At 35.3% G+C, this 24,705-nt stretch overlaps 1 protein-coding gene across 2 annotated transcripts in view; it reads right to left on the bottom strand.

The window, feature by feature from the left end:
- Positions 1-378: 378 nt before the first annotated feature.
- The window catches only part of DSC3 (desmocollin 3), a 46,886-nt gene continuing 22,559 nt past the window's right edge, over positions 379-24,705 (bottom strand). The window contains exons 8-17 of one of the 2 annotated variants that reach the window (XM_074340199.1): positions 21,954-22,088; positions 21,379-21,564; positions 15,517-15,776; positions 15,264-15,406; positions 14,138-14,362; positions 11,673-11,900; positions 9,286-9,407; positions 5,827-6,084; positions 4,011-4,053; positions 3,828-3,931 (exon numbers count right to left, since the gene is read on the bottom strand). In XM_074340199.1, coding sequence (XP_074196300.1) covers positions 4,027-4,053; positions 5,827-6,084; positions 9,286-9,407; positions 11,673-11,900; positions 14,138-14,362; positions 15,264-15,406; positions 15,517-15,776; positions 21,379-21,564; positions 21,954-22,088 — 1,584 coding nt within the window. In that variant the 3' untranslated portion in view covers positions 3,828-3,931; positions 4,011-4,026. Of the gene's footprint in view, positions 3,932-4,010; positions 4,054-5,826; positions 6,085-9,285; positions 9,408-11,672; positions 11,901-14,137; positions 14,363-15,263; positions 15,407-15,516; positions 15,777-21,378; positions 21,565-21,953; positions 22,089-24,705 lie in introns of both variants that reach the window. The other variant, XM_019741195.2, reaches the window with a different exon arrangement.

The raw sequence follows: 24,705 nt of genomic DNA, 5'->3' as shown, positions 1-24,705 counted from the left end.
TGTTTCCCCTTGACTACGTTGTTCCTCCCATTAAGAATCCTGTATCAGCATTTTATTTCTGAAGCACTCTGTAATTAGAATTACCTTCTAATTCTTCTTTACCCAATCAAAATCAGATAGATAGAAGATAGATGGATGATAGATAGATAAAGATTGATGAGATACAAATGGATATTACTTGTAAAGTTGTGCCCCAAATGGTGATCTCCTCACAAAAGTATAATATATATTAATGATGTTGACAATCTGATAATTATCCATTCTCTATTCCCTAATAATACAATAAAGGCATTATCGACAATTCTGTGCCAGTCTTAAGCACAATTTTATAACATGATCACCTTGGAATTGATCTCTAAATACAGCAAAGACAACAAATCAAGTTAACATAGTTTTATTACATCCTATTAAGTATTACTTTACATACCCAATTTTTGCTATTTTCACCTGCCATGTTTCTTTAAAAACAAAGTAACTTTTTTAAAAGCAAAATTAAAGCTCTGTTAAAAATGTCACAAGACAAACCCCACTGCATTTTAGACAGACAGTTGGCTGCTTCCTCGTAAAAAATAAGAAAAAACAATCTGTACATTTACATTAAAAATTCATGAACTGTAAAAAAAAAAATGAAAGCTTTAAAAAGAGATTTCCTTTCACACTAAAATAGCATAATTTTTACCTTACACATATAAGGAAAGAAGAATACTACACATCAATGATGTTTACATTAAAAAATAAGAAAACTTTAAAAGAAAAATTACCCTTTCAACAGTCTAAGCCGAAAAATCTAGATTTCGGGGGCAAATAAGAACACTGAAAATGTAGCATCAAATACAGAAGTTTAGACACACATTTAATTGAAGACCTCTATCTTAGTGCCCAGAGGGCTACATAAGGAATGAAGCATTTGCCACCAATGCCTTGTTTGCTCTGCACAACGAATTCAGGCCCATCCTGTAATTGCCTTCAGACTCATCATGCAGTCAAGCTCGCTTCTCCAGGAGTCCACACTCCAAATAAGGTTAGACACGATGGAAGGGTTGGTGATGTTGCACCAGAATCAAATGGCAGCTACCACTGGCCCAAGAAAAGAAGGAAAAGGAAGGGCCTGGCCTAGGGAAAACTTGGAAGCAACCAGTGTTGCCTTTACTACCACTCACATCCCTTTCTTGGAGTCTCTCAAGGCTTTGAAGGCCTGGGTTTTCATGACGTGCTCTCTCTCTCTGACCCCCCCAAATACCCTCTCCTCTACCAAAGTTCCCTATATCCCCCAAATGAACAGTCAGTCTTTTTCTTTCACATATTCAACATTATTATTTATTCTATTATTTAAAAAATCCTCGTAAGAAAGCAAACTCATAAAAATTAATTCATACTGAAAGGTGATTGACAACCTGGAATATTTGCCACCTAAGTGCTATGAGAAGCACTGGGAGAGAGTCTAAAGAAGGGGCCCCGATGGGAGGGCTGACTCACACCAATGCCCCTTTACAATAGGGTAGTAAGTAGGGAAATGGCATTTTGTATTTCCCAGGCTCTGATAAGAACACAATGCAAATGGTGACAGATTTGTGGGCTTCGGTCTTAGGACAGTCATATCTCCCCGAACTCTCCTTATTCTCTAAAATCTGGCCAAGTGGACGTAGTTACTTAGCTCTAATTTTTTTTTCAAATGACAGTTGATAGGAGAAAGAAAATGGTGATATAGGATTTATTTTCACCAGAATTAAGTTAAAAAATGTTTTTATTCGTCTCTGGAACCCTGTCACCAGAAGTCAGGGAGGCTTAGCCATGACAGCCATTCACCATTTTGCTCCTAATTTGTAGGGGCAGAAATAGATTGCAAAGTAAACCTACTGTTCCACCTGGTTACCTTTTATGTCCACTGAAACCAGAAAAGTCTAATTATCTGTATACGATTTTAAACAAATTACACAAATGTACATGAACTATTTCTTGATATGCTTAGCTATCATGCAGCACATAAGAGGTAAGCATATGAGGCTGTCTCTTTAAACCCTGGATTTCTATTGTAGGACACACCACATCCCAGCCTCATTTTAAATTATCATCATCTTCCACTTTGTTTTTCATTTCTTGTTAAATGTGTGTGTGTGTGTGTGTGTGTGTGTGTGTGTGTATTCAGTTCAAATTATATTTCTATAGAACATTGCCACTTCATAGGCTAGCTCAATAAACTGTCAAATGAATTTTTGAGGGGTGTGGCAGGAGAGGGGCCTGAAACAGGTCCCAATTCAAAGTTGCAAAATTTTTAAGTTAATTTAGTCTTAAATGTTTTTCTTCCAAAATTTTCTTCAAGCAGTGATACCTAGTATTTCTTCTCTATTTTTTAAACCATCACTTGAAATCATTATACAATAGTGTGATAACAGATTTACAATAAATTTAGATATTATTTTAAGTTTAAACGTCATTTCCTTGGAGCATTCCACAGATCTTCCAGAGGCTCTACTGGTATCACAACAAATTTGAGAAGTACTGAAAAATTTAAGCAATCTTGAAAGATACTAAATTGCACCTAGGGGTTAAGTTTCCCTATATTCTTTTGATTCTTTACAGCATTTTGTAATATTTATTTCCCTTAAGAAGGAGTAATATATTTTCTTTGAAAATGGTAGTGAATGAAAACGCCTGCTTATTTCTTGTTGCTACTTATAACTGATTGGAGTCTGTTTCTTCAGGCTATAAGGCAGAACAACAATCATCTAAGGATAACATAGTCTAATTGCAAGTGACCACTGATGAGAGAAAACAAGAGCTACATGTGCTATACTTGCAAATGAAAATATGAAAGTACAAGACTCAAGAGAAGAAAAGCAACTTTTTCTCAGTACAATTTTCATTTCTGGCAAGTTATTGATAGTAGTCCTGAATCACAGGGAAAAAAAATGTTAAGACTTGGGATTATAATCTCAATAAAGATTGTTAGTATGTTTCATTAAAATACGGACAATAATTCCCTGTATGGTGAATATAATTTTGTTTCTCGAGAATAAGGGAATTTATATTCTTCATAGTAACCCTTTTATGTACCATAGAACACACTTTCAAAAGCATAAAAACAACACAATTTTTTAGTCTATTCTATAGTTACTGGTGTAGTTTAAAGTTGCGACTATGTCTTTTTGAGAATTTTATTAGGGCAATAGAGTAGATAAGGCTGCTCTTCATGATATTGTTGCTAACCAGAAGGAAAACAAAATTCTAGAAATCTTAGGGGCTACTGACTAGGTACTACTGGTTTTGTAAAACTAAAAATCCATCATAATTTGCTATAGTGTTGATATGATTTTATTCCACTTAAATCTAAATCTGGAACAAGAACAGATAGCTATTCTGCTATATTCAACTAATTACAACTTAGCTATTGTTGGACTACTACTTACCCAATATACATATTGGGAAAATATCTTTAAAGAGAGCAGGTCCTTTATAAACCTTAATTCCAATGCTGCAGCATGAGATTTGCTAGTCGTCCATTTACTCACAAGTAAAGAAGGCAAAATCTGTTTTAACATTTAAATTTCTTGGAAAAGATAAGCAATAAATTGTTTTGAAAATACAAATTGGTAATTAGCATAATTCAAACTTTAGAAAACTTCATATATATTCATATATATATATTTAGAAATTGAAATTTAAATTTACAGTATTCCTTTTGGAAACTTCCAGAATATCTGACAAAAGCATGTCTAATTGTAGCATTGTAGCATTATCTCTTTGTGCATGTTTCTGCTAATGCAGTAAATTTAGCTTCCAAATTATTTAAAAAGTCAAGACCATCTTCTTCCTGTTTTTCACTGCAACAACCTACAGAACCAACTGGAGATCCTCTTCCTTCATAGTTATATGTAAGGACATAATCTTGAGATGGGACGTGGTCTTCATTCTGATTACATAGATGCAATTTCTGTAAAATAAAAAGAAAAGGACTATATTATTGTTTTAAACACACAAACATATGAACATAAAATTTATTTTTTATTTACCTTTTATGTTTTATTTTTAACCAGTGTGTCCTCTAATGGAGTCCTACATACAAAAAATGCACATGATTGGTCTATATCACAGCCATACCATAAAGTCAGCATATTTTACATTTCTAGTAATCCATATTAATACAAAAACACGTATACAAATGTTATATTTAAGTACATTTAAATTATCATTAAATGCATATTCCTAAAATTTAGATCTAGACATCAGGCCAGTACACAGAATGGTGACAATATGCATAGTGGTTAGGAATTCGAGCTTCAATAGTCAAACAGTCCTGATTCTGAGTCATAGCTCTGACTTTACCAACTAGCTACATGACTTTGAGCAAATTACTAAATATTTTTGTCTCCCTCTCCTCACATCTAAAATGGGAATATAGACTGTGACTCACAGAATAATTTTTAAATGATGAAATAGTGCATGAAAAATACCCTTATGCCCAGCACATAGTAAATAGATAATAGATGTTACCTAAAATCACTACATATTATATGCAATTATAAAGTCGGTAAGAATTACCTCATTGGTTTCTGAATCAAGTTTCCAAAATAGCCAAAACAGGACAAAATGAAGATGCTCAAAAAATTTCAGTGACATTAAAAATAGCATAACCCACATGCCCAAACCTGGCCTTTGGAATGGAGAGGCCAAACATTCAGCCACATCTACATTCATGGTCTGTCACTGGCCTGTCTGTCATTTGTCACACTCTGGTGCCTCCTCCCTTCTTCCCCTGTGTGCCCATTCCCTCTCTCAGCCAGAGCTTATTTCCTTGTCTTACATTATCCACTGTCCTTTGTCATGACCATTTTAGCCTCACATCCCATTACCTGACAGGCACACTGAAAAACACTCTTAAGAGTGTTCTTAAGCTTCTTAAGCTTTGCGCCTTCTCAACCTGATATTACATGAAATGACTGTCTAGAAAGAGAAAAAGGATTAATACTTGAATTTCATGAAAAATAAAATGCCATGGACATATAATAAGCTAGAGCTGTGTCACAAGATTGCCCATTTGCAGCCCCTCAAAGGATTGGATGGACTTCTGGTTACAACGGTACCTCTGATCAAAGAAGTGAAAATTTAGTGCCAGAAAGAATATTTAATCCAGTGGTTCTCCACCAGGGCTGTACATTTGAATCAACTGAGGAGCTTTACATAAAAATTGTTTTAAAAAATTATTTTTAAAGCCAAACCAATTCAATCAGAATCTTTCAAGGTAGAGCACAGGCACTAATATTTTTTAAAGCTCCCCAGGGGATTTTGATGTGCTGTTAGGATGGAAAATCCCTTGTTTCACATCCTTGCTTTCTTCTGAATAAAACACTTTATGTTTGCACAGTGCTTTTTATATTAAAAATAGTTCAGTTAGCTCATATTATTTAACGTTCATCCTAGAATTGTGTACAGAAACTTTGTTTCTGCAGAGGAACTGAGGTTTGATTTGGGGAGTTTTGTGATTGTGAGGAATGAGATTTGTTTTTTCATCTTCTTCTATATTAAAGGAAGGTAAACACACACCTAAAATTGAAATGTAACTTTAGTGAGGGATATTAGAAACCTCCACTTTTCATGATATTTTAGAAATTAAGAGAATATGGCATATGAAATAAAATCTTTTATATTAAATAATGTAACACAACCAAAGAGCAGGGGGTAAAAATAACAAGAGAATGAGAGGGAAAGAGGATGCAATAAAGAATACAGAAAAGCAGTTTCTTAAAAATATATATGTTAATTTCAATTTCCTATTTTTCTCTACTTGGACACTTAAATTGCAGAGTCAAATAGCTTAGGGAAACTCACTTCACGAAGACGGGGCTGTGTGAAACTATGCCAGTCTGAGTAATTGTATCTGGCGTTGTCCATCTCCATGTGCCCTCCCCTGCAGGAATCCAGGGTGTGAGTGTGATGATGCCCTCGACACGATTCCAAGGTGTGGTGTCCTCCTTTCATCATTTCAATAGTTTCTTGCCCTCCATTTTTTATTCCTGATCCCATAGTGCCACAAATACCGTGGCCGGAGTGGTTGATTGTCTGGGTCATAAACCCATTGGCAGAACACTGAAATAAAATAGATCATTCATACTGGGAGAACATGGATTTCAAGTAAAGTCACAAAAAGGCAAGGGAGAAAGAATATTTATTCAACCTTTAATTCATTCATTAATTCATTCCTTCATTCATTCAACAGACATTTATCATTTTCCAATTATGTGCCAATCTAGGGATGCAAAGATAGACATGGTCCTTCAGTGGCTCCAAGAAGCTCTTATTCCAATAAGGCAAAAAATAGACAGTTATTTAAAGAATATGATTATGCTGATATGTAGGTGAACATGGAATGCTATAGGAGTACAGAAAAAGAGCATTAAATTTCAAATCCAGAGATGCTAACTGTAGTAGACTTGGAAAACTCAGCTGAAGGATTCTTACTGAGAAATGCAAGAGGGTCTAGAGGCAAAGGATGCTTTAGAGGTCCTCAATTTCAGCCTGTTGAGAATGGCTACCGCATAGAATTCAGAGAGAGAGGGGAAGCTGGAAAGTTTGTAAAAGATCAAAAGACATAAAGATCTACATTCCATGCTAAAAAATGTAGACTATCCTGCGATTATGAGGACTCGAAGAAGGGTTTTCATAACAGGGGAGGAACGTAGGTTTTAAATCATTCTAGGCAATAATGTGAAAGACAAATAAGAAAGAAACGAAATTACGTCATGGTAATCAGAGAGATCACTGAATTATTTTAGGTGAAAAATGATAATGATCTAAGCCAAAGTAGAAACAGTGATGATTAAAAGAAGTGAATGTACTTCATAGAGAATTTACTGGTGGTTAGATGGATGAGGCAGCAAAGGGGAGGGTCAGGAATAATTCCTGCCGTATGTGTTCTGCTGTGCAACTAGATCGATGGTAGAATTCACATTGACATAGGGGAAGAAGGAAGAGCTTGTGGGTGAGAGGAGAATGAGCAATTCAGTTTTGGACATGGTAAACTTGAGAAACTTGTGGGATGTCCAAGATGAGTATATGGATATGTGGGGGGGGGGGGGGCTCAGGTGAGAGCTAGGATCTAGACTGGAGATAGAATTCGGGGAGTCACTACCATATGGGTGGTAGCTGAAGCCCTGGGAATAAATGACATCATCCAGAGAAAACTGTAGACTAAAAGACAAGAGGTCTAAGAATAAAACCATCCTTTAAGGGGTGGATAAAGGAATTAGAGCTGTGACAAAATTGATCTGGAATAGTCATTGAGATAATAAAGAGAACGAAAGAGGCATGACTCTAAAGCCATGCAAAGAAGTATGGTAAAAAAAAAAGTCAATAATCAAAGTAGAAAAAAAATCAAAGTAGGATAAACACTGGTTCAAATAAATTAAGCACTCATTGGATTCAAGTAAAATAGTGGCCACTGGTGATCTTTGTCAAAAGAAATTCCAAGGAGTGCTGAGTGAACAGGAAGTAATATCATAGCGTAATCGAGTATAAACCTTTCCTTCCAAAAGCTCAGTTTCAAAGAAAAGGATACTTGAGGACACTAGAGAAGGACAAAGAGTCAAGGCAATGTTTTAAAATAAAAAAGATTGATTGATTAAATTTTAACTTGACGCTGGAACTTCACACCAATCCTCTGGACCACAGGTGAGAAATTTAGTTACAGCGGGAACCTCAGTGTGTCAGATCTGATTATGTTTCTTTTTTATTTAATATGCAGTCTCTAACTAAACTGAAAGATTTTCAAGTACAGATTTACTAAACGTGAAAAATACCTATAAAAGTCTTACATACTTATTGCCTTAGGGGGGAAAAAAACTAGAAAAAGAGAACTAAAAAGTAGCCATTTGGTGGCACTGTTACTCTATATTTTTGGTTTAAGTTGCTGCTACAGCACATTTCTATTATTTAAAAAAAAATCCTGATGTTCAAAGGCCCTTGATACTATAATTTTGTCATTATAAATACACGTTCAGAGATCATATTTCTAAGCTAATGAGAGGAGAATTGAAAATAAACTAAAATGGGGGCTAAGCCCACACCGCTGTTTTACATTCTCTACTCTCTGCCCACCCCCAAGTGCATTCCCCAAAGTTAAGTCTCACAGGGTATCAGCAACTCCTTCTCCATATCTTCCTTTTCACCTTGATCACCCTGCTGATGTAGCATCACACTGATCACCTTGGGCTGCTTTTGTACAGAAAAGCCTCCCTTATGAAAGAATAAATCCAACATCCTTAGCGTGGCCTATGAAAGTCCCACCTCCCACTCCTCTTATAGCCTCTCGTGCAAAGCCTAACTAAAGTTTCAAGCCTCTATTCCAAAACATAATTTCTTCTATTTCACATCAATTTATTTACTATTTGTTGAATAATCCCTAAACTTTGTCACCTCCTTTTCTATTCTTTAGGTTATTTTCCTCCCCTTTAGCTATTCCCAACATCTCTTCACTTTCAAACCCTTCTTATTCTTTAAATTACAGAGTAACCTGTACCTCCTTCACCAGGCCTTTCCAGTTGATCCAGGTGGCAGGTTTATATTAATACTTACGTGTCAGAAGTGTCTCTGAACACAGACAATGCTCTATCACATTGGTGCTAATGGTTTAATATCATTGCCTATTTATTTTCCTTATCAAAGTAGATTCTATTTCTCATAAATAAATTGAAATCTTTTTAAGGAGATAACATGCCTTGTAAGAGCTTTTTTTTATAGACTTCCCAAAAAAACAAGAAACATAATGCCAAACACCTCAGAGGTCCCAAGAAATATATAAGAAAAGAGACTGGCAGTAATCTTTCACTCTACACACACACACACACACACACACACACACACACAAACACACTTTTTAAAAACATATGTTTCTTTGACATTTTCTTTGTTTATCTTCAGAGCTTGTAGCAAGTTTTTTTTTTTTTTCCTATTAAAAACAGTCAAAGAGAAAAACAATATCTGGAAATATACATTGTAGAGAGGAGCCAAAAAGATTGTTATAATAAATTTACAACATCAAAGTGCAGGTTTTAAATCGTAACACTAGAGAGTAGAAAAAAGATTACAGACAATATACCTGGTGTAAAAAATTTTATAAATGCCACTACATAAATATTTGAATATTGACAGTTAAATACTTATGCCTACAAAATGTGGCTCAATTGAAAATACAAATTAACTCCTAAATGTCAAAATAACTTCATGAGGATGAATTAAGAAATTACGGGAGATACTCATAGATAAATATTCATTTAAAAAAAAATTACTTACCACCTTATCATCTCCAGGTGCTTCTGTGTTTGATATAATTAAATTTTGCTGTGCTAAATCTTCAGGAACACCTTTTTTTTTTCTGGCACCAACAACTCCACATACTAAAGTTAGCAGAACAGCTGAATTTGAAAAAAAAAAAAGAATATATAAAGTTTAACATACACAAAATAAAATACGCATCTTTTGTATCTTAGGGTGCACAGGAGGCAAATAAAGTCACTAAGCGCGGTGTCCCATAAATCACCTTGACCTTTCTAAATTAGCAGACCATGATTTAGCTTAGATTTTAAAATTTGGCATGATTATATGTATGTTTTGATGGTAGCTCTTTTTTTTTTTTTAATTTATTGGGGTGACAATTGTTAGTAAAATTACATAGATTTCAGGTGTACAATTCTGTAGTACATCATCTATAAATCCCATTGTGTGTTTATCACCCAGAGTCAGTTCTCCTTCCATCACCATATATTTGATCCCCCTTACCTTCATCTCCCACCCCCCACCCCCCACCCCCCTTACCCATCATATTAAAGTATTTAGAATCATGACTTAAGTAGTACTTTTTTTTTCCAAAAAACATCACTGACATTTAAGCCAAAGACTTTAAAAGAGATTTATTGACTCCCTAAAGGTTGGTTTGCCTATATGAAAGCATGACAAAACATTTTTCCCAAAATAGATTTATCTCCAAGTCTCATAATTGAACCTACTTTGTATTTTGTCTATTCAGAATTTTCATTCTACATCATAATTTTGGGAGGTTGAAATATGTTACAATAAAACTAACTGTAATAACAACATTTCGTTACCATGTTCTACAAGCTCTGATACCACAGATTGCCAAACTACAGCCCCAAATCCAGTTTACCACATGTTTTTGTACAGCCCATGAGTATGGTTTTAATGTTTTGAAATGGCTGGAAACATCAAAAGTGTAATAGTTTATTACACGTGAAAATTATATAAAATTCAAATTTGGGTGTCCATAAATAAAGTTCTATTGAAACACAGCCATACCCATCATTTAAATATTTTCTATGGCTGCTTTCTTGCTATATGGGCAGATTTCACTGGCTAAAACTGAAACCCTTTACAAAAAAAGTGCACCAACCCCTACCTACTCTGTGTGGGCCCTTGGACCTTTCAGCTTCCATGTCTTATGCCTCTTCCCCTCCTTGCCATTACCTGATTTCCCCCGGCATACTCTCACCTCAGGGCCTTTGAACTGACTTTCCCTTCCGACTGAAAGCCCTTTCCCCAGGTATTCCACTTGGCTAACTCTCTCACCTTTTCCAAAAATCATCAAAGGTTACCTTCTCCATTAGGCCTGACCTAATCATCTACTGAAAATTGCAATCATTAGCACCAATCTCCCACACTTACCCCCTCAGGCGTTCTGCAGCACTACAAATCCTAATTATTTTGCTCTATTTTTTTAATCCACCACATTTAGTTTATTTATTAATTTCCTGTCTCCAGACAGACTGGTTTTGTTTGTTCTTGTCTGATTTGTTCATTTATGAATCCCACGTACCTAGACACAGTTTGGGGGATATCATAGGTGTCCAATAGATATTTATTTTGTTGAGTTGATGAGAAATAATGAACACTTATTAGAAATATACCACACACTGTTTTAAGGCTCTTCCCATGCATTAACTAATCATCAGGGCTACTCCATAAAGTAGGCTACTGTAATTATCTCATTTTACAAATGGGGAAACTGAAGCACAGTTAAGTAACTTGGCCCAGGTCACATGGCGTGCAAATGACAAAGCTGGGGTACAAGCTCAGACAGTCTGATTTCCAAGTCTTGTCCTTAATCACTACTCTTATCACAGAATAAAGGAACAACAGCTAATGTGACCTGGAGGATTCAGTGGAAATAAAGAGAGGAAAAGATACAGTGCCCCTGGGAACTACACAACTGGTGAGGAGGTTAATAGAATGAAAAATCAGCAAGTAATATCAAAAAAGAGACATTCCTGCAATCTGAACATCTCCATAAGTCTGTGGCTGAATGGTGAGAAGGCATGAAATGAACATGGCTTTTATTGGGCTTTGATATAGCAAAAGCTTTGGATTGTTTCATAGTACTAAAAGAGGTAGCACTATGACCAAAAAATAAAAGTTATATGTCGACAGATTGAGCACAGTCTAAGGAATTTTCAGCAGTTCTGTCCAAATATGAAATCTTTCATCTCAAAAAGGATCTTGCTCCTTCTCACAGAAAATGTTAACCAGAATTCATATAATAATACAAAAGGAATTTGTAAAAGGGATTCACATCTAATGGATGGCTGGACAAGATTAATTTCAAAGACCTTTTCCTGAACTCAGCTATTTCTTCTATATTTTAACCTTAAGTAAGTGAAAGGACTCACAAGAAAGTAATGCTACACCCAGTAGTATCGCAAGGATCGCCCACTTTCCAAGTGATATTCCTCCTGCACTCCTTGAAGTCGCCACACATTGGCTTGGATGAGTGCAGTCACACAGATTAACTCTCAAGATTTTTGTTGCAGATTGACCTTCTCTATCTTTTACAGTAATCGGAACATTATATTCTTGAAACTCAGCATTTTTCCGATATGAAAGACGGGCAGCTGTATCTGAAAGACAATAAAAGAATTATATTTTTAATGAACATATGTTTCTCCCTTAGCATTTGTTTTACCACACTGGTTGATAAAGATATTATTCTCAAAGGACCACCTGCCACATGAAAATGGATAAAAATCAATGACTATCTTCATCTTTTTCAAGCTTTAACATAACCACATTATGTGTTGCTCATTGTAAAATTTTAGAGAGAAAATTAAAGAAATAATTTAGCATTAGCATGACTCAGTAGCATTTCAACAGTATTTAATAGTGCCTTACTTATTCCCTTATCTATAAACTAATAATTCTAGATTGGCTTTTCACATACACTTTAAGCATTTTTCTGTAGTAACAATTTATGAGACTCATAAAGAATTAACACTTAGTTACAAACAATGGATGTTTTAAGTTCACATTCTCTTATCCATTTGCCTTCTGGTGCCTGTCCATTAACCTTATGGATAAGGCAATTTTTCAAAACACAATAGACACTTTGTGATTAATGCCTTGCCTCCAGAAGTATTCTCAATACCAGAAAGCTAATTAATGTCACCTAGGCTAGCCATAAGGCTTACGCAAAAACAGCTATTCTATATAACAATACGTATTACCAACTGTGTTATTTCCTCCAACAGTCTCAATACCTTATTTTAATGACCTTATTATCAACTGACCCCAAAGCTCCACACACTTTCAATGACAATTACAACCTTCCTGAGTTTTTGCAATGCACTAAGTGAAATGACAAAATATTAACAGCATCATGCACATCCTGGCCGTCATCTGTAAATCACAAGCCGTGCTTAAAAGGACTTCAAAGATTTTTGGCTGCACCTCATTCCTGGAGCTTCCCCAAGGAATGTGAATTACTCCTTGGGTTTATGTTGACCCTTCAGGATCATACAGTGTCTATGGTAAGATCCTTCAAATCCCTCTGCTCCCTCAAGACCACAAACTGAGCCAAAGTCATGTCTCATTCATTCATACGAGTGCATCAGCCTCTGATTTTCCGTGCAACTCAGCTCTGCCCTCTTCAAATTGTCCTCCTAATTGTCACCAATGTCACCTTTTTAACCTAAATCTGGATGCAGTATTGTCTTACTTGTGTACCCCCGATGCATACCTGCTGCCACCTACTGTACAAAAGCCCTTCTCCATTGCCTGGTACCATCACCAGATTCCATACTTCCTTCCACCCAATCTCACAGTATTTCTACTAAAACTTTCTAAAGTCTAACAACACTGATTTCCTTATTACCCTAGTATTTTCCCCCTTTTTTGCATATTTATTAATGTATTATTGATTCAACAAACATTTATTAAGCAGTTAGCATCTACTAAACACTGGGCTAGGTGCTGGAAATATAAAAATGTATTACAAATGTCTTGAGAAACTCATCTATCTACTGGAGGAGAAATGTAAACAGATGATAATACAACGTGAAAAAGCACTATATAAAGGTAGCAAAAGGTCATGGTGCTAATCCTTCTACTTCGAGAAAGAGTTCCTAGATGTGAGCATCTGAGCTGGAGTCATGTCTGTCTTGTTGTTAATCTCTGTATATATCCCCAGGGTCTGGAAGAGTGCCTTGTAGATAGTAGGTGCTCCCTAAATATTATGACTTAATATCAAGCTAAGAAATAGGAAGGGAGGTATTCTAGGCTAAAGGGACAGCATACAGTGAAGTCCAGGTGCAAGAAAGAGCATGACCCAGTAACAAAGAAGCAGTGAACCGTGGCTGAACTACACCGCCTAGAAATCACTGCCAAGGAGACTGCCCTGAAAGCACCAGTGTCAGACCTCTGTCCATATCCCACCATGTTTCCTTCCAACACGCTATAGGGTGCTTGTCCCATACACTCAGATTCCACATTTCCAGAGTTTGCTTGCAAGCAAACTTAAATTGCCCATCCTCTGTTCTCTCATCACCTCACTGGAGTTACTTAATAAACAACAAAAAATGAAAATAAAAAATAAACATAAAACTTAAGAATAAGTTGCCCAATATTTTAGCAAAGCTTTTTTGTCTGTGGTAAAAGTAAATTTTGCCTTCATGAAAATTATGATTTTTTTCAGCTTATGGACAATATATAACATAGACCCCATACAATATTTGATAAAGTTTAACTTAGGCTTCTAAAATACGTTAATGAGAATCAATTTTACATGTTTCATGTAAGTAAATAAGTAAATCCATTCTCAGTTATTTCAGAGCATATTAATCGTAATTTTTTCATTGAATACCGTTAATTTTGGAGAGGGTCCATATTCTGTTGATTTCTGGAGAAGTGTTTGGCATGCTGAAATAAAATGGTGCACCATGGACAAGGTCATCAGGGTCAACAGCTGAAATGTCAGTATACTCCATCTTTGGTTTGCAGATGACTAGATAATTCTGAAGTATTTCTGGTGCATTATCATTTACATCTTCAATGTTAATTACAAGTGTTCCAGTGCATGATCTACCATCTAGGAAGAAAGGAAAAAGGCTTAGTGTCGTTTGTAAAGTTTTTTATAGCTTCTTAAGGAAATATAGCAATCAACTAGATTCTAAATATGATACATGGTTATTTTTAATAAACCCTGGGTTATTAGAAGAAATGGTAAGTAAGAACATGGATGGATAAATGAAAACTGCAGATCATCTAAAATGAGAACTGCCATTGATAATATCAGATATAACTGTCAATAAACTTTTTACCAGAGTTATTACCAAAAAGTAAAAATAAATGTCTGAATTTCAAACTCTATTTCCTTGGGTTCTTTCTGGTGCAGATGTTAATAAGCAGAAAAGAGACTACAGAAAAGCTGTTCCAAATCGAATACACATTCCAACCACCTTGGGAGATTTTTTTTTTTTAAATATGATGCTTCGACTCTCCAATGAGGGATTCTGACTCAGTTAGTTTAAGGTAGTGTCTATACCTTGATGTTTTTTTTAAGTGTCACAGATTATTTTAACATGAAACCAGGGTTGAGAAGCTCTGGCTTACTTTAAGGAACAGAATTCAAGCAAAGAATCATTTTGACCTAATAGTCAGCTGAGCTATTTAAAGGCTCAATTTAAAGTGACATAAAGAGTTTTAGAAGAGTCTGGTGAGAACATTTCATCTAGTCCCAGAGTTCAGTTTCATCTTTGTCCTCTAACATAGAGATCGATAAGCATTTAAGGTCCCATCTTGCTGGGGATATAAAAATAATTAAGACACGGCTTGTTGGTTCTAAGTAGTTTTACCTTGATAGCTGATTAGGAGAAATAGGAGCAGAGTCTTTAAAATAATATCTAAAAATTCCATGTATTTATCACAGGAATAATTGCATTATTCTGCAATTCCTTTATAAAATACCAGGTGAAAACTTTTTTGTTTACCTTGGCCTATTGCCAGGACTGTAATATTATATAAGTCATTTCTGGAAGTTGCAGCCTCCCTGTCCAGAATTTTGGAAGTTTTGATTGACCCTGAATTTTCATCAATGGTGATCCACCCTTCAGGATCATACAATTTTTTGTACCTGTTGATAAAAAATAAAAATAGGTTTTAGAAAGATAAAATGTATTAAAATATGTTACTGTCTCAATTACTTTAAATATTATCAGTATGTGTTTATAGATTTCTTTGTACCTTAAACCATTGCTACTTTTAGTTTCGGGGTCATAGGCTTTATAGCCATTGATCTTTGACCCCACTGCTGAATTTTCTTTAATCCATACATATTGGGCTGTAGGGTTGCATTCAGGTCCTTCATCCTGATCCTTCACAAGAACTGTGACCAAAGCTGTGTTCATAGATGTCACTCTGAATGGAATATCTGTGGTAAATGGAGATTCATTGCTTACTCCAATTTCCAGGACCACTTGATGGTTTTCTTCATAATTCAGTGGCTTAAAAAAACACACATGTACATCAGTATGAGTGTAAAATACATTTGATATTTCAAATAGCATGTAAACACTTTTCAATATGAACAAGGCTACAAAAATTTCAGTTTCCCATTTAGTCAATATTGACTTCTATCTTTCACTAAAGAGAGAGGTGATTCTTCACTAAGCCCTTAGCAAGAATAGTCCACAAGTTTCTGCAGGTGTTTTATAGAGTTATGGAAAAGCAATTTCTTAAGTATTTTTATAGTTCATTCTACTAAGGAAAATTATTCTGAACTTGGGGATAATGTAAAAAGATAAGTGTTCTTATGTCCCTGCTTTAGGGTACTAACAGACCAGTCTAGGAGAATGCAACTTTGTTTCACTTATTATTTACTATTGAGTAGGGCCCAGGCATTTTACAGAGCTTATGAAATTAGATGTCAACTTAAACAAAATTGAAGATGTGCAATGATCTTATTTTCTCTCTGATAGAAAAGATATTTCCAGTGCATGTTTTAATTGCCCTATCAGGCATGTAACTGACCAATCTTATTTCAGCTTTTCCTTTTATCAAAACCCATCCAGGTTCTCATTTCTTCTTAGGAATATGTTTTGTCTCCTTACTGGCTCCTTCATTTAAAGAGTTAAGTAGAACTTTTACTCATGCTCACTATCTGTTTTTTATGAAAATTATATCTTGACAATTTGAGAATGATACTTTGATATTGTCTGTAGTTTGTCTAAAGAAACTTTCATCGTAAAAATGCAGTTAAGTAAGAGAAACATGACATGTTCCGTGGTACTATTATCATCATCATCCCTGTTTTACAGAGCAGCAAAGTGGAGAAGAGGAGATAAACTGATTTTCCCAAGGCTAAAAGAATCTCATTTGAGCTGGAGTGTGAAGCCTGGTAGTCTGGCTTGAGTTCATTTCCTTAACCACCACACTATAATTCCTCTGCTATTCTACATGGCTTAACAGTGCACCAGCCTCTAAAAATTTTTACATCAATCCTTTGATTATAATTGATTTTCAGAGAGCAGATTAAGCAAAATCCATAAACGTTATTTTATACTGTACTGAAAGTTGAAGCATTTTTTCTTTGATTCTCTTTCTGCTTATCAAAATAATCACTGGCTGAACATGGAACAAAATCAAAACTGACGAGTAAAATTTTTGTTTCAAACCTTTCTTCACACTTAGCTATTATCAGGCTGAGATACTAGTATCATGGGTCCACTAAGAAGTCAAGAGAATTTCTGAATCTTAGAATTCACAAAAAGTATGTGAAACGCTTTTTGGTGTTTTAATGACTATCCCAGAAACTGCAGAGTCAAGAGGGAAAACAAATTAATATCTATTTATTTGTTGCTAATGAACACTATCTCGCAAATCACACGTGTTGGTGTATGATCATGCAGAGAGTCAGAGCATCTGTTGACAGTGAGAAATGGATGCAAATTTAGGAAACAGCTGCTGCACTGGAGGAGGTACAGTTATTGGATCCAGAGCCACTTGCTAAAGCCTTAGAATTTCTTTATGCAATTTTTCAAGGCTTAGCTGGATATTGTCTTAGTGACTTAAAATTACAAGATTAGAAATCCACTGGGACGAAATCAATGATTAATGAAAAAACATGATTCTCTTCCACGATGGGGTAACTTTTTGTTTCATTAATTGAAAAAAAATTGTTCAAAAATATCCTACTGCTGCACCGAGATGCTTACAACTCCCAGTAAAATGAGGTGTTGTGTTGTGGAGCTAAGGACCCTGTCTGTTGAGAATGACCAAGAACAATAGCTTCCTCGCTCAAGCCCATATATATGCACTATTATTGCTGCTGCTGCTGAAATAGAAATAATCACTGAGATGGAAAGATTACCTAGGACTCAGCTGAAGACTGTACCAACTCAGTCTCTACGGTGCCAAAAAAGTTATATATTTTTAAGATACAAATTATCTTTTTATTACAAACAGTAGTACCAAGAACGTGTTAATACTTTTAAAAATTAATAATAATAATAATAATAATATCCTATAGTTTACCAAGTGCTTTCAGTTTCATTATTATATTGAATAGCTACTAGGGAGGCAGAGAGAAATACTACTTATTCTTTACAGATAATACAGAGGCTAACTTTCCAAAAGCATATAGCTATGCAAAGCAATATAACAGTGCTTAAGAACATATACCTGGAATCAAAGAGACCTGGGTACAAATTCTGTCTCTATGACATTCTACCTGTGTGATTTTGGGAAAGTTTCTCATTCTCTCTAAGAGAAAACTAAGTCTTCTTTTCTGTACAATTATTGTAAGAATAACATTTAACATTGTAGCACATAATAAGCACTCTACCCTCTTGGTTTTAGTAATCTCTCAATCTCTCAAACTGTCACACCGGTAAATGAAGGGAATAGTGTTGCGTTTTTTGTTAACAGTCAAAATGATGTAATAATAGGAGACACCAACTAACAAGGCAACGTTTGGAAGCCTTGTTCAGCTAAAGAAGTATACCCGAGCAATCTTTGGTTTAACCTGATTATTTAATCCTCTAGGATATAAAAAGAAAAGAAAGAAAGAAGGAAAAGTACACTCCTATCCTAAACAGAATCCTGGCTAAAGGATTCCTCCAGCGCAATCACAATGTGATTCTTTACTTTAACCAGGATGGTGAAGGTTAGTCACCATCAGGTATGTAACCTACAGGACAGAAAGATGGATTTCAAATGCCCTGATTATACAATGTTTGATTGTAAAATAAAAGATACATCATAAAGGTTAGAAAGTTCTCGAAGATATAGCAAGTACACAAACACAAATCTTTACCAAGGACAAGGATAAGATACTTTTAAAGACCAATGTGGTTACCAAAGGAGCTCTGTGATGAACTAAGGTTTTCTAAGGTTTGCACACACTATGGAAAGGAAGTCATAACATGGCGAACTCAAGTTCCATTGGCCAAAATGTTAGAGCATGTTATGAATGACTCAAAGAAAGATAAAAGGTAAGATTAGCAAAAAAGGTGATAATGACAGAGGAAGGAGATCATTTAAACAGTAAACTGAGAGAAGCAGAAATGAATTGAAGTTCCAAAAAGAGAAAGCCCGCTGTACAGCTGAAGTCATGGCTTTATCAAGTCAAGTAACCCAAATATGCAAATGAGGAGACATGAGGGGAACATGGCCCAAGGGTATCCAGCTGAAGGAGAAGAGCACAGTGGTTCAGAGGAAGGGTTCTGCATCAGGAATATCTGGGTTTGTATCCTGGCTTTATCACCTCCGACCTGTATGAATTGGGGCACGTTACTTCACTGATAGGAACAACTACAGGGTTGCTGGAAAGGTTAAAAATCTCTTAATCTGTTCATCAAATGTTTCTTGTCTTTTTACAATTTCAGAGTATGCAAAAAGAAGAAAAATAAATTATGTTTATGAAGCAACCCGGATCCTGATATAAAATCTTAACAGAAAGTGTGCAAAAAAGTAATCTATAAACAAATACTTCTAAAATTATAAAATGGTAATAATACCTTATCCTAAAGGGATGTGACAACTATATATAAATTTCATGAGGTGCCTAATATCATTCCCTGTGACATAAACGTTACTCAGTGAATGGTAACTATTTTAAAATTCCAAAAATATTCCCTAGGTGTAGGAACTGGAATGTAATTATAAATATAAGTGCAGCTATCTTTTGTTTAAAAATAATGAAAACAGATGCATACAAATTTTATTGGGGAGGACATTTTAACTGAGCCAGAGGAAAAGCAATCAAGTATCACCATCTAATTGCTCTCCCTCCAGGGAATCTGAGCTTGGGTCTTTGACTTGAGCTACTGCAGTGGGCATGAGCTAACCATCTCATATCTCAAACTACTCCTTTGACTTATTTCCAGATAAAAGTCAAGATGGGGAGGGCGAAAGTGGGGGAGGTGCATAGATGAAGATGTCGGGAGAAATCTTTTACAAAAATCTGTTGCCAATCACATCAATTTTGAAGTGAAAGCCAGTGCTACATAAATGTGTCCAGCTTTGGAAACTGTAGTAGATGCATAGCCGCCCTTTTCAAAAGAATTATTTACCACAGCCCCTCAGCCCACCCCTCCTTCAGATGCAGCGTGGTGGACGCCTCCCTCGTCTGTGCTGATAAATTCACATCTCAAGCACACACACATTCAGCTCTTCAGAGTCAAGGTTTCCTCCAAAGCCAGAGAGCTCCCTTGGCAGGCACAGCTCAGCCAAGAAGTTCAAGAGAGTTGAGGCTCGCAGGGGTAACCTTCAAACAACCAGGCATGGGTATGGAGGATGGAAGTTGATGGATAAATTCCCCAGGTACCCATCTTTGAGAGGATAATTCTGAAGTAAATTCTACATGGTTCATTGAGTGATTGAACACCAGAGGTGACTAGCTCAATAACACAGACTTGATTGACTTTTCATTCTTTCCTGTCTTACTTTCCCAATTTTACTCTGGCTTCCTGGGATCCACACCCTAAATATCTACCTTCATTGAGATCCATGTATTGGGCTCTGCTTTCTGGAGAGTCCAAATGAAGGCTGGATCGAATTGGGCCAATAAGGAGGAAAAAATATTAGTACCATTTCCTTATTTCCTCTCCTATTTCTCTCAATTATAAAACTTCTTTTTTTTTTTTTTTTAGGTATTCAGTTTGAGCAGATCATGTTATAGAAAATTGAAATAGGGAGAGGTTTGATATTGAGAGTCATCTGAAACAAATATATTTGACTATTCACATCTGGACAGAACTTGCCAAGCCTTAGGACATAATCTCTGGAAATTCTTACAGAGCAAATAACTCAAATAGAAATGTTTATGTACCAATGCCTCTGCCATATTGTTACTGGCAGATAAACTTCCTTTACTCAATGAACAATGCCTATATCTGCATGCAGGACAATTTTCATTTTTGTTCTGGGCTAAGAATATAAAACCAAGGGTGCTCCCCCACACAGGGTATTTTCTGTGCTCATAAACTGGACCCTCACATGTAACAGTGTAATGACAAATACAATAAACAGAAGAAAGAATAAGCTCATTTAGTGCTGTCTCATGTAATACTATATGACATTTAAAAGAATCAGATACAACCAGGCGAGGGACAGAGAGAAGAGAGAGAGAGAGGAGAATATGCATTTCTAAATTATATCATGTAAAGAATAGTTAAAAGAATAGGGAATATTTATCTTAGAAAAGGTTAAATCTCAAATGGATATAACAGCTTTTCAAAAGAATTACACCTGTTCTGTACAGCATTAGCAATAAAACCTGGATCAAAGACATTGAATATAAGGAGACTAATTTAGGCACAGTAGAAGTAGGAACTTCTGAGAATCAGAACTCTCTAAATATTGAATAAACTGCCAATGAAGATAAGGAGATTCTTATAATTAAGAACGTTCAAGCATGAATTAGTTGACTAATAATTGGCAAAAAAAATGATAGAAGAAAGGCGGCATTAGATGGGAACCGTTGGCCTAAAGAGACTAAGTTCTCTTGCAACTTGTAGAGTCTATGAAACCATTTAGTTTATTAAACCGTTAGTTTATTAAAACTTGTTAACTTATCAAGATGTCAATTATTCATTATTACTGTACCTTTACAACACATAGAATGCCTTCATTTGTTTTTTTGTCTGTACTGATTTTGAAATGTCCATTTTCATTGCCCTTTAAAATGGTAAAATTAGCTCTCCAATTGGCAGTGTTAATTAAGTCTTTATCTTCAATAGGTATTCGTAAGATTTCCACATTGACTGCATTTTCCTCTACTGACACTTTATACTGCAACAGGAAGAATACATTAAACATTTACTTCATAAAGAGAACTTTTACAAAGAAAGTAAAATGTTTCATTCACTCCAAAAGTACTTGTTTTTATAGTTTTTGCCTAGATTTTTTAAACTGTGAATCATAAATGGTATTGTTTCATGAAGGGTTATCTTTAAATGAAAGAGGAATTTCATTACAAAGGTAGACTAATGTTATGGCCTTTAACAACAGGGTGGTAATATAAATACTACTATGAATAAACAAAACAGTTTTATATGTCTACTATTTAATTTTATTCATAAAATAAACACATATACTTCAAAGTATGATAAATGTTTACTAATTCAGATTAAATAACAAACGGCAATAGACAGAAATAGGTTTTGGTATTATATACTTACAGCATTTTGTCTGAAAGAAGGTGCATGGTCATTTGAATCTTGTACTGTTATAAAGCAAGTTGACGTACCCGTCAATCCAAAAAATTGACCATCCATGTCTTGTACTTGCATTATCAATGTGTACTTGTCTACAACCTAAAAGAAAGCAAATATTTAATTACTTTTATAAACTGTTGTTTAGATTTAGAAATGAAACTTTAATTGTAAACTCTTCTATTTGTGTATATCCATGCTTTTATTTACTGGTTTGTATATCTGCTAAGAACTTGGTAGACCAGGATAAAGCTGAAAAGGTAGGCAAAGGTTAAGTTATGAAGAGGCATACTGAGAATTTAGACTATGCTTTAAGTAGCAGGTAATAAGGAAAAGTTTTCTAGGAGTCATAGGGGGAGCACGAAATAAAAACATTTGAGTTTTAGAAAGAATATTATTAAAGAAGGTTGAGCATAATTTGGACTAAGCTGACTGGGAGTCAAAGAAAGCAGATACACAGCTTCTGGAATAGTCTCAGACAGGTGGTCCAAATCTGAGGCAGTGGCAATAAGAACAGAAAATAAGGGTGACAGGAAAGTTAGGTGGGAGTCAATAGAGTAGGACTGGATAACAGATTCTATATGTAAATTAACAGAGACAGAAGGGTTGAGAATGATGTTCAGGTGTCCTACTGGAATAGATAAGCAGACAGGGGTATCACCGACCAATATAGGAAACGCAGGAGAAACTGTTCTCTAAGGAAGTGAATACCAGCAAGGTTGGCAAGGAGGGACCAACATAATGAGTTTTGTTTGGTGTATATATTGAATTTTATGTGCCTGTGGGAAATCTAAAGAGAAAGATCTAAAAGCCCTTGGATATATGGTCTCATTCTTACAGGATAGCCAGAAATACCAATCTGGGAGTCAACAGTATGTAGATAGATGGTGGTTGAAATTATAGCAGAAATCAGATTATCTAGGAGAGGTTAAAGGATAAGAAGAGCTGAGAATATAAGACATAACAGCATTCCAATAGCTGAGGATACAAAGAGGAAATAAGAAGGCTAAACAAAGAACACTAAAAACAAAAGATCAAAGAAGCAGGAGGAAACTCAGAAATCCAAGGGAAGAGAGAGTTTCAGTAAGTGACAATAGACAGGGACTTATGGTAACTGTTGGATTCGGCAATTAGGAAATCATTGCTGACATACTTCTGGGAATGGAGTTTTGCCGATGGTGTGTTGATGATGAAATGGACTCATTAGTTTGTGACACAATCATTTCTGTTGCCTTTCTCTTCTATGTTACTGTTCTTATGTTGTTTTTTCTTTTTCATTTTCTATTTCCTCCTATCTCTTTTCCAGTCTCCATTTTAATTATCTCTCTTCCACATCGGAAGTCAACATTCCCACCCTGAAGTGTTCCTCCCAGAGGCCCCAGGACTCTGATACCCTGTTTTTTCTTCCTGTAAATGCACTGTTTCTTTACCCCTCATGTTCATTTCTTTACTTCCTATGTTAGTCCCCACAAAATCTCATTAGATTTTTTTCTGTTCAGGCAAACAGATCTGGGTTTGATGCCCAAAATAACTTACAAGCTGTGTAACCTTAAATTATTTATTTTCGCCACCATAAATAAAGCTGCAATGAACATTGCAGCACATATATCTTTATGGATAAATGTTTTCAGATTTTGGGGGTTGATACCTAGGAGAGGGATTGCTGGGTCATATGGTAATTCTATTCTTAATTTTTCTATTCTGCCATAAGAAAAGATGAAATAGTGCTGTTTGCAACAACATGGATGGATCTTGAGATCATTATGCTAAGTGAATAAGTGAGACAGAAAAAGTCGAGAACCACAAAATTTCACCGATATGTGGGATATAAAACTGAAAACAACAAAGGAACAAGATAAACAAATGAAGAAACAAAAACTCATAGACACAGACAATAGTTTAGTGGTGACCAGAGGTTAAGAGGGGAAAAGGGTGATAGATGAGGGCTAAGGGGATCAAATATATGGTGACAGAAGGAGAACTGACTCTGGGTGGTGAATACACAATGTGATACATAGATGATGTATTACAGAATTGTACACCTGAAACCTATGTTAACTTTACTAACAGTTGTCACCCCAATAAACTTTAATTTAAAAAAATGATCTTTTCTAAGCCTCATTTTTTCAATCTGGAAAAAAATGAGGAAGAAATCCTGATTTTCACTTGCTTACCACATCATCTCCACATATTGCACATGAAAAACACATTCATATTGTCCCTTTCAAACTTTCCTATTAATTATTACCATTATGTGCTTTATCACATAAAATGTCCTGCCTCCCCACACACAAATAAATAAATAAATAAAACCTAGGTACTACTTTTGATTCCTTTTAATAAGTTCTCACCATCTCTCTCTTTTTCTTTGGCATCAAAACCTACTGATTTCTTCTTCATCATGTCTCTCCCAGTCACATTGATCCTTCTATTTATTTTAATCTAGTTGTAGTGGGAAGCATTAAAGTGTTCCACTAAAGCTATTTTGTACATATGAAATTGATTAACCTACCTCATTTTAATAATACAGCCAACGATAAAAATAGGCTGACAAAATCAAGTGAATCAATCAATGACTATCACATTTCTCCTCTATAGTTAGATATCACATCTGTCTAGTCAAACAAAGAAATGATAAAGGTCAAATAAAATTACGCATAAAATGCTATAAATGAGATGACAATATGCTATTACTATCATCCAAATAGTGTTACAGATT

The sequence above is a fragment of the Rhinolophus sinicus genome, linkage group LG09 (genome assembly GCF_036562045.2).
Source record: "Rhinolophus sinicus isolate RSC01 linkage group LG09, ASM3656204v1, whole genome shotgun sequence".
NCBI lineage: Eukaryota > Metazoa > Chordata > Mammalia > Chiroptera > Rhinolophidae > Rhinolophus > Rhinolophus sinicus.
This window is presented reverse-complemented; position numbering and strand designations above follow the sequence as displayed.